We start from the raw sequence: 17,359 nt of genomic DNA, 5'->3' as shown, positions 1-17,359 counted from the left end.
ATGTGTCATAAAATAGTTTTAAATGAGAAGTAGAGATCTGTACTCTAGTCATTCCTCCATCAATGAGGGATGCTGTGACCTTTGGAAAGTTGCTCAATTTTCCCCTGATTTGCTTCTATAAAATACAAATTGTAATAGGCTTTATTTCATGATGTCACAGGAATATCCATATATGTATATATATGTATATATATATATATATATATATATATATATATATATATATGGACATCAGATCTGTGATGATCCTTTAAGTAGTTTTAAAATTTATTCATTTAAATTAAATGATTACTTCTCAAATTTCAGACCTCTCAATTCACCAAATGATTTCACCTTTAAAAAAAGGAGTTTATTTTTTTGAAAATATAGATTTTATTTTTTTGCTTTTCCTAAGTATGTCAAAGTTAGTTTGTGGACAGATAAGTCTTATGAGGCCCAGAGACTATAATCAAAAAACAAAACATTTGCAGTAGGTTGGTACTGAAACCTGCTGTTCTCTCTCCCAGTTTTTACGATGTACTTGAAATGTTCAAATGTTTAGCAGGCTCGGATAACTTAATCAATGAAGCTCTTATTTTTGGCATTCTCACATTCCAAATTAAAATTACATTATATTTTTTTGGGAAAACCCCCCACCAGTACCATCTGTGAATTGAATGGTGTCATTACATCAAAGTACTGCAATTAGAACAATAGGGTAAAATTAATGCCAATGTTAAGTACAGATGTGCCAGATATGATGGGTAGTTGATACACAATTCAAATTGACAACCACGTGCAATGTGGAAAGTATCCAGGCATAACCCCAGATCCAGTTGGCCAATGGATGTCATGATTGCCTCACAGAGAACATATTTAAAAGAGATTTATTTGGCAGTAAGAAAAAGTTAGTTTCAAAAGACCGTAGTCTATCCTAGGTTACTCATACAAAGCTTTTATTATCTCAGGGTAAAAATGGGCCCACAGAAGATAATCCAAAGGGAACATAACATTCCGTAGCCAGAGAAAAAAATTCCCATTTTTTTCAGGAATATAACATTTGGTATTTTCATTCCATGGCAGGTCATATGGCATTATTAGTCTGTTGATGCTGCTTTTTCATTTTTGTAGCTGTGACAGACTATTGGCTTTTGCATGCAATGGGGGTTTCTTAGTATAGGTTAATAGGATAATACATTTTATTATTTAGGTTCACCGTCTGTAAACTCAAATTTTTAGAATGGGTGATCATGGGCTAGACTTCTCTTCAGTTTAGGATGTTCTAATGTTTGGTATGAATGTTAATGCTAACATGATGGTTTTACTTACACAGTCATAAGATGTTTAATCTCTGTCATTTCATGTTGATGTGTTTGACAAAATGTGGTGTTAAAAGAAGAGATGTAAGTTATTCAATGTGTAAGAGTATTGATGAGGCCGTGGGCTATCTCTAACTGCTCCTCTTTTTTTTTTTTTACTTTCTTGACAATTTCTTTACTTGAAATGTAGAAAGCAGTTGAGCATAGTTTCTAAACAAAGAAGAACTTCTAACAGGGAATATGTAGACATTACGTATTCTCCTTCCTTATTGCAATATGTAAACATTCTGGGAAAAGGACGCACAGATCTTGGGGACATTTGCTCAGGAGCCACAAGGATCACAGCCTACTGATTCCATGTTTCCCACAAGAATGACAAATTGTTCTTCATTGTCTTCAGGGTATTCAGGGGCCATGGAGAATACTAGGGGCCCTGAAGACTCCCCAAACTATTCACAAACAGTATTGTTTCTCAAATTTGCATAATATACTGCAACAGTAGCCTCTAAGATGACTCCCAATCACCCTTGCCTCCTGGTATTCACACCCTTGTGTGGTCCGTCCCACAGTGAATCAGGTCTCTATCAGCTCTTAACTACAAATGGTAAATAGCATTTTTTATGTTACAATAATTTTGCTACTAGATCCAGAAATTTTTAGCAACAAATTTAAAACATTATTTTGTGAATAGGCATAATTAACCTATAAGCCTCATAGCAGCAGCTTTTATTTAAGCAAATAAGTTTCGAAAATGAGACAATATTTATAAAGCAAGGACGGCAGCTGCTAAGTCAACAATTATATGGAGGTATCAGCTGATGTGGTTCTGTTCACGAAGGCTGTCTTGAACTGAGGTCAGGATATTTTTCCATGGAACAAAATATTGCAGTCCAAGAATAATGGCATATCCATGTTGTTTTCTGAAATGCCACATTTCCACATTCTTTTCCTTCATTGTTGCTCAATTTTCTCAGTCTTTTTTTTTTTTCCTGGAATTTATTCCTCTTTAATGCTGAATATAAAATCTGAGATTTCACCAATGCCTTTAGAGACAAATGCATACAGACCAAAATCTAAAAACAATAATTTTGCAGATCAAAATGGGCTCTGACACTTTAGAAAAGATGTTACATGAAAAGCATTTCTAGAAAAAGCAAAACCCTATACAGCAAAATCAAATTAAAAAACAAACCAGAAAGAGGCTTTGGCACCTTTCAACAACAGAGGACAAAAGTAAGTTAAGTTCATTATTGAATTCATGTAATATAAACACATCTATGTGGGAGTGTTGAATAAATCTATAAAACAGAAACAAATCTAAAATATATTAGAGTCTGAGAGAAAAAAAAATCTTCCTTTTCTCCTCTTTGATTTTAATAGAATACCAGAATCTGGAAAAACAAGTACTTCCCCAACTAAATTTTCTTCTGGTCTGCATATACCCAGCAGGATGGCACTCTGTATTTTATCTCATTTTAAAATGGCATAATTTGATTTTTAGCAGCACATTTTCTTTGCCCCAACAAGCCTACTATAGGAAATAAAAATTCTTTCTTAAAATGCTCTTGATATTACATCTATGTCTGCAATTCCCATCCACTTCTTTCCTAGATTTTTAAGACTGTGATTCTCCAGATCTAAAGGTAGCTAGTTAAAGAAGGGATGAAGAAAACCATTACATGTTTGGAATTCAGCTGGTAAAACACAAGTAAGGACACAGTATTCTCTGAACATGATGTGGTCCCAGAGGGCAATACCTTAGGACTCTGCAGAGCCTGGGTACTGAGGGAAATGCCACACAATGTGCTTCTAGCTCGCTCATAACAAGTACAATACCAGTTGAAGCTGGTCTCTCCTATTTCTTTGCTGCTCCAAAAAAAAAAAAGAAAGAAAATGTGGAGTGTGGTAGATGATCTGTAACTGTGGTAAATAATTTAGCACTCTTATTCATCTAGTCTGTTTAGGACAACCATACTGGGCCTACTACAACCAGAGTAATTCAGAAGTTTTGAGACAAACAATTCTGAGTAGCTTTCTTGGTCTAGCAAGTATTGTATTGATCCTACAACCCCAAGACTCAATCTTACCAAGCTGCTTCTTGGTACTCACTGGCAAGAGTAGACAAAGTGTAAGTTAGACCGTTGCAACATTAACTTTTTAAAAATTGCTGTATCTTAAGAAATTCTAAGTCTTCTTAGACTTTAACACAATATCCAGTTCAAAAAAAATTTCCTGGATAGTCCCTGGGATTTATCAAGTGGAATTTGACCTGGATCGTATTTAATGCCAACTAAGCAGTCATAGCCATGATTTTACAGCAGCTTTCCTGGGAGAGAAAATTGTGGATTATGTATCTGTTCCAGTCACATAGGAATCAGTGGCATGCTTTTCTTCTGGCTGTAGTCCTGGGATGCAAATCTCAGGCTGGGATGTCAGCTTTAGCATTCAACAAGTTCTTTAGAATAGGAGGGAGATAGAACACAGGTGGCAGGGCCTAAATTCTTCTGTTCTTTCCATTTCTTACAAACTTCCTGCTCAGAATCTAAAGGGCAAGTTCACCATCAGGATGCTGGGAATAGCAGAATATCTTAGGCAACCCTCTGAATTTATTCTATTCAAGACTATTCCCAAGTTTGGCAACTAGAAACTCTAAAAATGTGAGCAGGGACAAGGATGCAGAAAAGGAGCCTTTGCCCTAATGAAGTCGACAGGTTCAGTGTTTATCAGCAACCACTCCAAAGGAAGGAGAGATTTCACATGCCAAGTACAATTCAGAGTGAGTCTCTGACAGCCCCTTTCTGGTATGTACTCTGTTCTGAAATATCACTGGTGTTCATATATGGAATGAAAACACGTATCTACGTTACTCTGAAAATCCGGGACTGCATTGGCCAGAGATATGAGCTGGCAGAGTCAGAGGACCAATGAAAAGTAACACAGGAAAAAAATTAAGTTGTGCAGCAATATCAGTATCTTTTAATTTGCCTCATCAAGGGTTCACAAAATATATTTAACCGAGATCTTCCTTTCTCGAAAAATATGATCCCTTCACAAAATATATAAGCAGCTATTAGTTAGGGGAGCTGCGTTTAAAATTATATGTGCACTTACGCATAAATAAGTTGCTAAAGTTGCTAAAGCTGAAATGCTTTCAGGTACGAATCAGATTATGTCTCTATAAATTAATTGTCAGTGCACCTCTTTAAATATATCTTTTAAGCAATCTTACACATTAGGTGAAACTTCTCCTTTGTAAGTGATAAAGAAGCATGTATTTTTTAAAAGAGCAATTCTTTTCATCCCTGTCACTCGGTTCTGATCACACACTGCTGCAACAGTGATTTCTGGAAACATCTGTAGAGGCTTGGAGGATTTATGGGGGTAAGAATTTCCATTACCAAAAGGAGGCTAGAACGTCTAACTTTTTCTTCAGTTACGACAAGCACTGGAATAGTGATGTTCGTGAATCTGCAGCAAAGATCTTTAGCCCTTTGTCAACCAACATCGCTTCTTTTCTTTCTGATCAAAATATTCTAATAACCTGGCAGACTGATTTCAAGGATACCATCTTGGCAGCCTGAAGAGAAGCAGGTCTCAGCAACCCTGGCATCAACTACAACCCAGGACAGACCCAGTACTTTCTCTCTGATGGTCACTCAGTTATTCAGGAAGCACACCTGTAACAGGTGACTGTACCTCCTCCGGGTGAGCGAGGCAACTGCAGGCAATTCTGAAAACAAGAAAAAAACCCACCACGGTCCTGATTTGGTTTAAAGCACTCATGCAATCCCATTAGACCCACGTCTTCCCCAAACACCTTTTCCATGGCAAGCAAAGTTACTGATAATGCATGTGGCTTCTGCCACAGTGATGCATTAGGTAAGCAGGTGTGTGCTGAGTACCAGGGGTGCTCCAAAATGCATCTCCATCCTCTTTCACTTGTCTTCGCTAAGGTTCTTCCTTTGATGCCAACTGTGATTTCAGGACTAAGAATGAAAAGACTGTGTTGCTTCCCTTGGATTCAAAGAAACTGTCATAATCTGCACAGTATCGGTCACCATTAAACATCTGAGGTGGCAGAGGGTTGCCCTGAACAGGCTCCTTCTCCGGGGGGATGTTTTTGTACATCCACTGCCTCTGCTCTTCTGACATTGTGATGTCCACCTCCTCAGACTTAATCTTGTTGGCTTCCAGAAATCTAATCACATCCTGCTGCTTCTTCTTTATCGCCATGAAGCCCAAGGAGGAGGCAGTGAACACGCGGACGACCATCTTCTCACCAGGCACAGCGCTCCGGTCTCCTGGTCTGCAGATCAATTTTCTCAGTCTTAAACAGTTTAGAGTGGAAAAGGGAACATAAAATAATGGAAACAAAGGATACCAAGAGGCATAAAGTCTCATCTTTTCACCACCCATTGTTACTAATCTTAAAATTTATCAAAAGTCACTTTGTAAGTAGTAGTAGAGTACATCATAACCTATATTGCTTAATATTTCCCCCAGTCAAATACAGTTTTCTTAAATGGCAAAAAAATACTAGGTTAATTTTTAATAACTTAGCATAATATATACTTGTTGAGAACATAGTATATACAAGGGGTTGTAGATGAACAGTGCTCAAACTGCTCTCAATGTGATTATAATCTTATAAGAGGTCCCAAATAACTATAGGCAAAGCAAAAATGAAAGGAGTCACATAAGAGAGATAAGGAGTTTTAATGGGGGAAAAGTCACTTTAGGTTGGAGGGATCAGGACCCTACATAGTACAGGGGACAGTATTGGCTGAGTAGATGGTGACCCCCTGGTAGAGGAAGCAGAATGAGCAAACCTAGAAAAAAGTCAGGAATCAAGAATTATCTGTTCATTCAACAAGGTGAGACATGGAAGTGGCTTGGATTAAAATGGCAGCGGTGAGGCTCTCACTCAGGAAAGACTGATTGTGGAGGCTGAAGAATTGGCTGATTATTAAGATGTGAGGTGTGAGAGATGAGGAAAAGTTAAGTTTGATTGCAATTACAATTTCGTGCAGATGAAACCCAAAGAACAAATGTTATGATAGAAAGAAAAGACCAGAAGTATGATTTGTATCAGCTCTGGAGGTCCCTGAATACCTTGACTATCCTCTTTTAGCTTCAACTAAAAAAGATATTCACAGTTCAGTTTACTGGGAAGGACTCTGTAGAGATGACCTTAATGACAGCCAGAACCCTGGACACAAACAATGTCAGGAATAAATTATTCTCTGCATCCTCTTTTTGTTTGAGTCTTTATGGGCTTTATTCTCTAGGACAGCTTATCCATATGGCAGGAAGTTTCAAGCTCACAGCCTTGCAATACTGAGATCAAAGGGGAAAGAAGAACATTTCCTCAGCTCTTATTTGAAAAATTCAGGGAAGGACACTGAGTGGTCACATGACTATACCTGAACCATTTACTATAAACTGTTGTGAATCATACATTCATCCCTCTGAGCAATGAGCAGCCCACATTCCTCTACAGAAGCACCCACCTAGTATGAGTGGGCATTTTCCAGAAGAATGGAACAGGGGGAGAGGCAGGCAAAATATTAACTCTTAAAGTTAAGTGAGACTTAAGCCTGAAATACTTTATATATATGCAAATAATATATGATATATAAGTGCATTATATACATGTTTTATAGTACATTATATACATGGTATATATAATTTATACATAATGTATATAAGCCTGTTATTGTTTTTACTCCTTCCATCTAAAGATAATCCCTCTAGCAGATCACAATTTTGCTCATTCACTTGAGGAAATTGCTCTATCAATTCTCTCCATCATCAATTTTCTCCTGTCTATGGGATCTTTCTCATCAGCATTATTCTCCCATCTTAAAAACAAAAGTTTCCCTTGACCCCGTATTCCTCATCAGCCATTCCCCTTTTCCTCTGTTCGCCTTTAAGACAAAATTTCTTGAAACAATTGTCTTTACTCTGACTTCAAGTTCTCTGGTTTTATTCTCTCTTAAGCCCATTCCACTCAGGTTTCTGTCCTTCACCAATGTAACACTTAACAATTTCACCAATGACCTTCATACTGACAAATTCATTGACCAATTCTCAGACCTTATCTTATTTGACCCCTCAGTAATATTTACTGCATCATTCCCTCTCTCTTGCTACTTTTGCCTTGTTTTTCATGGCTTATTGAATCTTCTTCTTAGAGTTTTTTGTCAGTTTCCTTTGATAGCTCTTGCTTATTGTCAATTACTTACTTTTAGGGAGCCCAGTGGCTCCAACCTTGGTCCTCTTTTTCTTCTCTGCTTAAACGTATCCCTTGATGATCTCGTCAAGTCTCATGGCTTTAAACTTCACTGCTGACACTAAAACTTATATCTTTAGGTATTATCTCTTCTCTGAATTCTAGACCCATGTGTCACACTGCCTACTCAACACCTCTATGTAGATGTCCAAAATATCTTAAATTAACATGTACTTACTTAAACTACTTAATCTTCCATCCCAAACCTACTTACCCACTGTTATGGGCTCAGTTGTGTCCCAGACCCTCTGACTCCCAACCCCAATTCAGACATGGAAGTCTTAACCTGAATGTGACTGTTCACATTCTGAATGTGATACTTCTGAATGTGATTGTATTTGAAGATAGGGCTTTTAAAAACGTTATTAAGGTAAAATGAGGTCCTATGGGTTGGCCCTAATCCAATCTGACTGTTGTCCTTATAAGAAGAGGAGATTAGGATACACAGAGAGACACCAGACATGTGTGCAAAGAAGAAGGACCATGTGAACACACAAAGAGAATAGAGCAAGCCTGAGATGCCTCAGAAGAAACCAAACCTGCTGACACCTGGATCTCAGACTTCCAGCCACCAGAACTGTGAGAATATACATTTCTATTGTTCAAATTCACAGTCTTTCCTAAGTCAGTTCATAATAACTCTATTCTTTTTTTTTTTATAACTACTATATTGGACAGCACAGGTCTAAAGTATGACCATGGGAATAAGTGGTAGGATAGAGAGACCAGGGTGTTGGAAGGATCACCTATGTGAATACTAGAATCACCAAGAATGTTTTTCAGTCACGAAAAAGAACATGTTAGACCTATACGTAATGAGTCGGAAAGATCTCCAAGACATATATTGAAGGGAAAATTAATTTCTAGTATAATATGTATGGATAATACTATTTATTTAAAAATATGTAAGTTACAAAAGAATACTACAAGGAAAAGGAAGTGCTAATTTGATAATGATAACTCTATTCTTTTTGCCCAGACCCAACACTTTGGAGTTTTCCTAGACTCTTTTTTTTCCCTCTCATATTTTATGTTCTGTCCATCTGGAAATCCTGTTGTCTCTAAATTCAGAGCAGAATCTGACTACTTCTCACTAGCTCTTGTACTACTATTTTGGTTCAGATCACCATCATCTCTTGCCTTCATTATTGCAGTGGCCTTTTAACTGGTTATCTCACTTATATCCTTGTCCCCTTGCAGTCTATTCTTCACACCTCAGGGGACTGATATTTTAAAAAGGAAATTAAAAAAAAATGTCAGCTTGGAATTGGGGCAAGAGGAATTGGATGAAGGTAGTCAGAAGGTGCAAACTTCCAATTAAAAGATAAATAAGTACTAGGGATATAATGTACAACATGATAAAAATAACTAACGCAGCTGTGTGGTATATATGAAAGTTGTTAAGAGAGCAAATCCTAAGGGGTCTCATCACAAGGAAAAATATTTTTTTATTTCTTTAATGTTGTACCTATATGAGATTATGGATGTTCACTAAATCTATTGTAGTAATCATTCCATGATGTATGTAAGTCAAATCGTTATATACCTTAAACTTATACAGTGTTGTATGTCAATTATATCTCAATAAGACTAGAAGAAAAAATAGTCATTTCTCTGCTCATAGTTTTGTATTAACTCCCCATTTTCACTCAGAGCAAAAGTCAAAACCTTTACACTTGCCGTCAAGGCCCTAGAATATCTCTAACCACCACCCTTTACAATTCTGACCTCATTTTCTGCTACTTTCTCTGCTATTCACTCTGCTCCAACAATGTTGGCATCTTTGCTAATCCATGAACACTCTAGGCATGCTCCAGCCTTAGGGCTTTGCACTAGCTGTTGTACCTGCTAAAATGCTCTTCTTTCAAAATATCTTATCCTCCCTCATTTTCTTTAAGTCTTTGCTCAAATGCCACCTCAGTGAGACCTCCCACCCTACATTATGCTGAATAAAACTTCCTTCTACCACCTGTACTACCAACACAACTTATGTTGCTATTCGTTTTCCTCTTACATACTATATAGTTTTTTACTTATAGTATTTTAAAATTTATTTTTGTATTCCTCTTCTAGAACACAAACTCCACCAAAGCCATGATTTTTCATCTGTTTTGTTCGCCAGCTGCCTTGAATGACATCTGCCACATAGTAGGTGATTGACAAATCTTTGTAGGGTAAATAAATGAACTGAATATAAGATATAAACAGATGTTAATAAAATAACACCTGGCTTGAGAAATAAAACATTATTAGCACTTTGAATCCCTCCATGCACTCATTACATTCACTTTCTTCTCCACTTCCAGAGTTTGAACACAAGCAGAGTTTTGTATTTATCATTTCTTTGAACATCTTCATAGTATACCACTTATGTAGACATGTCTAGATAAGATGCATCCTTTACTTTACACATATTTTAAATTGAAAACATGTATCTTACTTACTCTTTTGCTCAACATTGTTTGTGAGTTTCATCTGTGTTGATATTGGGGTAGAGTATTCATTTCTAATGCTGTATTTTTCTATTAAATGAGTTCATCACAATTTTTTAAAAGTCTCAGATATTTGACTTATTTTTATGTTTGTACATGTCTCCTGACACATGTATGCAATACAAGCATTTCTTGAGACTATATTGTAAGAAGTGGGATTGGCTGGCCCATGATTCCCCTGTGAGTCACAAGATAGATTTTTAAAAATTCTACCCTTTCTTTAAGGGAATACTATTAAGAGATCTGGCTTTTTCTGGGATCTTAGTTTAGTTTTCCTGCCTTATATGGGCTAAAGGTCATAGCAATTTATTTCCTGATATTGACAAATAACTCAACTCCTGCTTCCCATCCTGTTTCCTGATCAGATTTCAGTTTTCTCTTCATTTTGGTTTAACTTATTTTCTTTTAAGCCTAGAAATGCATTATCAATGTTGGTTATTGACTCTTATCCAGAATTTCTACATGTCTTAAATAGAGTTTTTTCAGATTACCTTGTCTGCCATATTGCAAGAAGTGGCAGTAAGCTTAAACTTTCATACTTAATTTAAAAACTGTCACATATTGGTTGTTTGGGTGCTCTTATTTAGGATAGGGTAAATGTTATATAATAACAACTGTGTTTGGGAATATTAATATAGCAATAGCAGCTGGCATAAAGGAGCTATTGATAATGAAACGTGACTTTTTTATATATCTAGTACTATATTAAAAATTTTCAGATCATCAGGGACAAAGATGGATGTTTTAATAAATGCTGTTGTGACAAATGGACAGCCATTTGTATAAAGATAAAATTGGATTTATGCCTCACACCATACACAAAAATAAACTCTGAAAGCATAGAAGGTCTAAGTATAAAAATAAAACCATACGTGTAGAAAAAGTAGGTGAATTTCTTTAGAACCTGATGAGAAAGAAAAAGCTTTCTAACTATAACTCAAAATCCAGTTCAATATTGCTAAATTTAAATATCTAAAAAAAAATTGGGGGCATGGCAAAAATCATCAGAGACAAAATACAAATGGCAAACTGGAAGAAAACATTTACAATGTATGTCACACATCGAAGGCTAATATTCCTAATATATAAAGAACTTTTTACAAATTGAGAAAACAGGAAATTAACAAAAAATGATATAAAAATAGCCTGTAAACATATGGAAATATTTCCAACTTTACTCACAATAAAAGAAATTTAAATTAAAACCACTAAGATGCCAGTTTTACCTATTGCTTTGGCAAAAATGTGAATGTTGAGCACATATTATTGTGTTGAGGTTGTGGAGAAACAGACACTCTAGTATATTACTGGTGGAAATTCCTACAGAATGGAATTTGGTAATATCTAATATCTAATAGAACTACATTTGCACTTACTTTGGTCCATCAAACCCTAGGTATTCACCTAGGTATTAATACATCTCCATTAATATGAAAAAAATGTGCAAATTATTCATTGCATCATTGTAGCAACATTGCCTTATATTTAATTGCAAAATTTCAGAAACAGTTCTGTGTATGAAAAACTAACTTCCCCTGTGTTTCTTTTTTACTCTCACAATACTACTACCATCTTCACAACACTTCTGACACCACATGTGGGTTTTTCTTCCCCAACACCAAGAAATTCCAGGACACCAGCTGGATGTCCTACAATTTAACTCAATTCTGACACTGTCTAGTCAGCTCCCATAGGTTAAATGCTCAGTCCCACAAGACTCTCCCCTACCAGCTTCAGATGCCAATCACTTGTTCAGATTGTTACCTGAGCTTCTGACTGATTAGCTGTAAATCGGGAGTCCCCATGATCCCCTTGGGAGGTTCCATTACTTTGCCAAGGGCCAAACCTGGGTTGGTTTGAGTAGCAAAATGAATAAAGTCAGTACTAGATTATTACACACTGAATTTTTTAAAAATCTAATAAAGGTAGGAAGGAGGGAGAAAGATGACTGGAAAAGATTTTATGACAGAAAGTCAACTAATACTTGTTGAAGGAACAATAGATTTGAGAAGTCACGATTTAAAACCATAGAATAATGGTTTTTCAAGATCCATACTCTTCGCAAATATTCTATATACTTACCTCACTCACAAGAATCCATAATCTCTCACTACACTGATGCATGAAGTAGATGACAACCTCCAGACTTCAGACCATCCACTTTGTCTAGCCTTAATACTTATTCTTGGTGTACAAGAACACGTGGTGTTTTTCATAAATATTTGATCTCTGCTTCCATCTGTCCGTAGTCCCTTCTAGTAAGTAATAGTATCTGCTTTAGCACAGAGTTATATGTTTTGGTCTTTTTTAAAACACTATGATAAGGAGGCAGTGTAATGTACAGGCTCTTGGTCAGACAGCCTGGAGGAAGGTCCCCATTACATACTTACTGTCCATCTGACACAGTCTCAGTCCTTAAGTGCATGTGTTTAGATTTGAGGAGATAAGGGAAGGCAGCAGGCTTAATGAGGGTCAAGTTCATGGTACAGCACTTTTATCAATCAAACCACCGTCATCTCTGAATATGTCTACTTACTGGAGCAGCCTGCAAGTCATCACAGCAATTCTAGAAGCTCTCCTTCCCCTCCTATAAGGTTTAGGTCTTCCATAACCAAATGCCTTCTTTGTATTACTGCTCCCTTTCTCTCCTTTCTTCACCAAGCTCTTATAAAAACCTATTTTAAAAAGTCCATTTGTACTTCTGCACCCTATTTCTTCCCACCAGATCTCTCATACTCTGCTATGAATAACCCATCAAATACTGAAATAATGGGTGATTTAACTAATATCTTATAATGCAGGACCCATTAATGCAATACAAAATAATATTATGAGATTTTATTAGCTCATATTAGTAAACACAGATTGCATTAAAAGCTGTTCCTGTTTTATTTTTGAAACGCTTGGATATGACAGACTCATATAAAATACCCAAATTATGCTGTTCTGAAACTGTAAAGTTGAGGTTACCACTGAGCAGGTTATGTTAAATCTTTTCCTTTTTCTTTATTCTTATGAAGGATAAGGAGATGCTGGCTACAGGATTTCTCTTTGTTCACCTTTTCTGCTGCAGAGGAAGCAGTTTAAGAGCACTTCCCAGGAAACGGTTTCTGACCTCCCGTCCCTTGCTTTCCACCAAATACTAGTAACAACATCAAATGCCGCTTCTTAGCATTAAAAATGAGATATTATCTAACATTAGAGTCTACATAGCACAAGGTAAAGGGGCTTTTTGGCATATAGCCAGGTAATTAGCTCAATGCAGACCAAACAAGACCATTCGAAGCCTCATTGGAGAGTCCTGGCTATGCTTCTAAAGTCTCTCTCTCATCCTTGCTATAGGAAAACCTGTCAAAGGATGCATTTAATATTTTTACTTTAAGTATTCCTCATCTGAATTTTTACCACCCCTACAACTATGCCAGCTCTTTCATTTAACAAAGGCATTACCACACCAAGGTGAAAAAAAATTTCACTCAAAGTAATAATGCCATATCTATGGTTTTCCAGGCTAATAATTTTGGGGTTGAGAGTAGAGTGACACCAAATGACCATTTCTGAAATCTAATAGTCAATATACTTCTATTAAGCAAGGGAAATAATCTTGTGTTGGTAATAGGATCAGAGTTGGTAAATCTAACTGAAACATTACAATTTTTACTTTGTGAGTAATGGATTTTTAATGTCTGTAAACAGAGTATGGAAGATTTCAAAGGTTTGTTTGCTTAGACTATCATGCATATCTCAGTGATTCTCATAGATTACGGATCATAGAAAAACATTTGAACCAATGGTTGGCTACTTCTTGAGCATAACCAGAATTATTTTTATCAGAAGTATTAATTAATCAATAAAGTAGAAAGGAATCATCTACTGATAATACACAAGCCATACACAAAATTCTCTGGTGGGCATCTCCTCCATGCTAACATCTAGGTAGCATGTCCTTTTGCAAAACCCTCAGAACTACTGCCTTGCCTCCGTCTTTAGCAATAAATTTCTCAGAAACATTCTTAGAGTTAATGCCTCTATTTACTCACCATCTAATTCCTTCTCAGTCCAGTGACATTTAAATTTTATTTACTGTTCCTCTTAAGTTTACTTATGATCACCTAATTATAGGTAAATACTTTTGGGGTTCTGATGGGGGCAAGAAGAAGGAGGATGGCAATATTTCCCTGGTCAATGGTTTATCCTTGCCAGACTTCCTAGATACTATGTCCTGAGAATTCCCATCTAGCCTCTTTCACGAACTCTTAACCAGGTGGAGGAAATGCTAATTAGGTGCATCCAACTAGGTGAGAGAAATGGAGAAGGAATAGCCAATAGACAGGAGCTATCAGAGATGCATTCCCAGCACAGAGACTCTCAGGGGAACAAGAAAAGGTTTTATATGGTTTTCAGTAATCACAATTACCAAGGAAGAAATCATAACTGGCTACATTGCTGATTTTGAAGTTAAAGTTCTATTATTTCCCAATAGATTGTTTTCCTAAAAAAAAAAAACCCAGAAAACAAAAAACTGGAGGCATAACCTCCTGCCCTTATGATTATGTCATTTAATATTTAAAGGCAACACTTTTCCTTGGCCTTCATCTTCATTAGCCACCCTTCATCTTTAAACATTGCTGAGTAACTCCATTTCCCTTTGAATTACTTTCTTCTCTCTTTTGCTTTGCTTTTTCTGGTATAGCAAACTTGTTTCTGTTCTTTCCCTTTTTTTGTGTATCTTCCTCTTTTCCAGATTATGATTTTTCAGCTTCTTCTGACTCTTTCATTGGAAAAATATTACTTTCAGTCTGAGTACAACAAGAAAACCAATCCTTATCAGCTTTTGGAAACTTCTCATGTCACATGATCAAATATCCCTCTGACGAGAGCTGGCATACCTTTTGTGTCTATATTGTTTAAACTAAACAGAGTAAAGGCAATCCAAGATGGGGGACAAGGCTGTTAAACGATTCAGTCTGCAAACCCCTTTATATTCAAATAGAACAAATTGTATCATATTTCTACAATATGCATGAGGCTATATGAGCATAGCCCCAACATTTCCTAAAATAGGAGCAAGCAGTGGAAAGTAAGAGACCATCTGTACATTTTTAAACAGCATAAAGAGGCGTGTAAATAATCATTGATATACACACCATTGATTTAATTATGTGAAATGAAAGTCTGGATTTTTTAAGAATAACATCCTTGGTGGCAGTCATTAAGCATCTTTTGGTGTGATAATAGGTAGATAATAGATAGACTGTTGGTCTTGCTAGAGCATGGGTTTGATCCAATGTGTTTCTTGTGCTCTTATGAACTTCAATTTTCCATTTAAAGTAAATTGTAACTCTTTTTCTCTGAAGTTCTTTCTGTGCATGAATGTAAACAGCTTTTGGTAGGAAAAAAGCTTTTTGCAGGAAAGAATTCTCTGCAGGAGACACCCCTTTGTCTTGCCGCTAAACTTAAACCAGGCACCCCCACGCTCTACTCATCTCGGGCCCTAGCACACCTTTCAAATCTTTTGGTCGCACAATACTTTGCCTAACTTGTTGGTTCTTTCTGTAGATCAAGGAAGTAGAAATGAAGAATAAGTAATTAACAGATGACCATATCTCTTCCCTAGCTTCCCCTTCATTAATCTCACAAACAAACTGTGTGAACAAGATAGCATCTAAAGAAAGGTCATGAGGAGCTGACAAGCTTGCACACAGTGGAGGATGGTGATGACTCTGACCCCCTACCTCAGTGATTAACTGAGATTACTTCCCTGTTTGGCTTTAAAAGCTTTCCTGGCTGAGCAGACTCTTTGGAGGTGGTTTTTGGGGGATGTTGAGTCCACCACCTCCCCAGATTGCCAGCATTCTTATTAAAGGTACCTTTCCTTTCTACCAACATCTGTGAGTATTGATTCTGTAAGTGTTGAACATTGGGACCCAATTCGATAACATGAATAATTGGGGGAGAAAACTTTAGGTTTTATAACACTTTTTACTTATCTACATGTTTCACCATTATTTTAAATTATATATTAAAAAATCTTGTATGCTTTTGTTAGAAGGAAAAAAAAACCTAAGAAAGGGGTTATGTATAATAATTGAGGATTTACATGTTCCTAAAAAACTTCTCAGTTGAAATTTTCTAATCTTACTGCTCAGTGATGATGCTTTCCCATAGAACCATATTTCAATAGCTAATAACCAACCCCTCTTGGGGTGCTCATATCACTAGTCGTGTAAATGAGAAGATTTCATTCTGCTGCAGTTGATCACATTGCCTCAAACTGTGTTTCATTTTATGGGAACATGCATACCTGTGTGAGTGGAATGTTTTTGATTCTACAGCCTGTGGAATAGGACAGCCAACACCCGTCATACAATTTATTAAAACATGGTCATATAGGTTCTTAGCAACAAGATACATTTTTTTTTTCTTTGCTGGAACTTTACTCACAAATGGACAATTTTTTTTTTTTTTTGAAAAAGCAGTTAGAGCACAGGACTTGATGAAGACCCTTGAGTCTTTAATAACAGCAAAGTGGAAACCAAAAGTTATGTCTCTATGGGAAAAAGCTTGTGTTCAACTGTGAGGCACAGACAATGGAATTATGCCTTCCTTTCTTGTTTTTTCTGTAAAATTTTCCTTGAACTGTTCACTTGTTATTATTTTAATTGAAGGCATTCTTTCTCAGAGCTGAGGTTGTTGAAAATGATTCAGAGCAGCTTAACTTGTCAAAACATTTAGAGATCTGGATAAAATAATTAAAAATCATATGGAAGATTAGCACATGAGCAAATGCCAAACAATGTCACAGAGAGATATTATCAAGAAGTAGGCAAAATCAAGGCCCAACATGTCAACAAAATTCTGTCACTGATGCTATGATTCCAGAAAAGGAAAATGCTATATGGACACAAAAAGACAATATTACCTTGAGAATTTATAAGTCAGACAAAAAATTGTTAATATAAGCCATAGAAAGTTGTAGACAGAATACTATTTGACCGAAGAGATGGGAGTTTAACAGGGTAGGGATTTCATGACTTTTCTGCACTTAATCTTTTCCCTGATGAATGTGACTTGTCTCTTTCTCCAACTCTGAGCTCTGTCAATTAAGATACAGAATAAAGGGTGATAATATTTGACATGTAAACTGACCCTTCATGTAGGCCATGACATGGACAATTCCACCTCACTGTTCTTAAAGCAGTCACATGTCAACTCCCCAAGGTATCCAGGGCATCAGCAAAGGAAATTAACTCTCAAATTTACTTTATTTTTAATTT

At 36.4% G+C, this 17,359-nt stretch overlaps 1 protein-coding gene across 1 annotated transcript; it reads right to left on the bottom strand.

Annotated features, from left to right (window-relative positions):
- Positions 1–5,246: 5,246 nt before the first annotated feature.
- SH3BGRL2 (SH3 domain binding glutamate rich protein like 2) lies at positions 5,247–5,570 on the bottom strand. Its single transcript, XM_024733510.1, has one exon. It carries the CDS (start codon positions 5,568–5,570, stop codon positions 5,247–5,249), a length of 324 nt encoding a protein of 107 aa, XP_024589278.1.
- Positions 5,571–17,359: the final 11,789 nt, after the last annotated feature.

Source organism: Neophocaena asiaeorientalis, unplaced genomic scaffold (assembly GCF_003031525.2).
Source record: "Neophocaena asiaeorientalis asiaeorientalis breed wild unplaced genomic scaffold, Neophocaena_asiaeorientalis_V1.1 scaffold150, whole genome shotgun sequence".
Taxonomy (NCBI): Eukaryota; Metazoa; Chordata; class Mammalia; order Artiodactyla; family Phocoenidae; genus Neophocaena; species Neophocaena asiaeorientalis.
The sequence above is the reverse complement of the archived record's forward strand: the minus strand, read 5'-3'. Positions and strand labels throughout refer to the sequence as shown.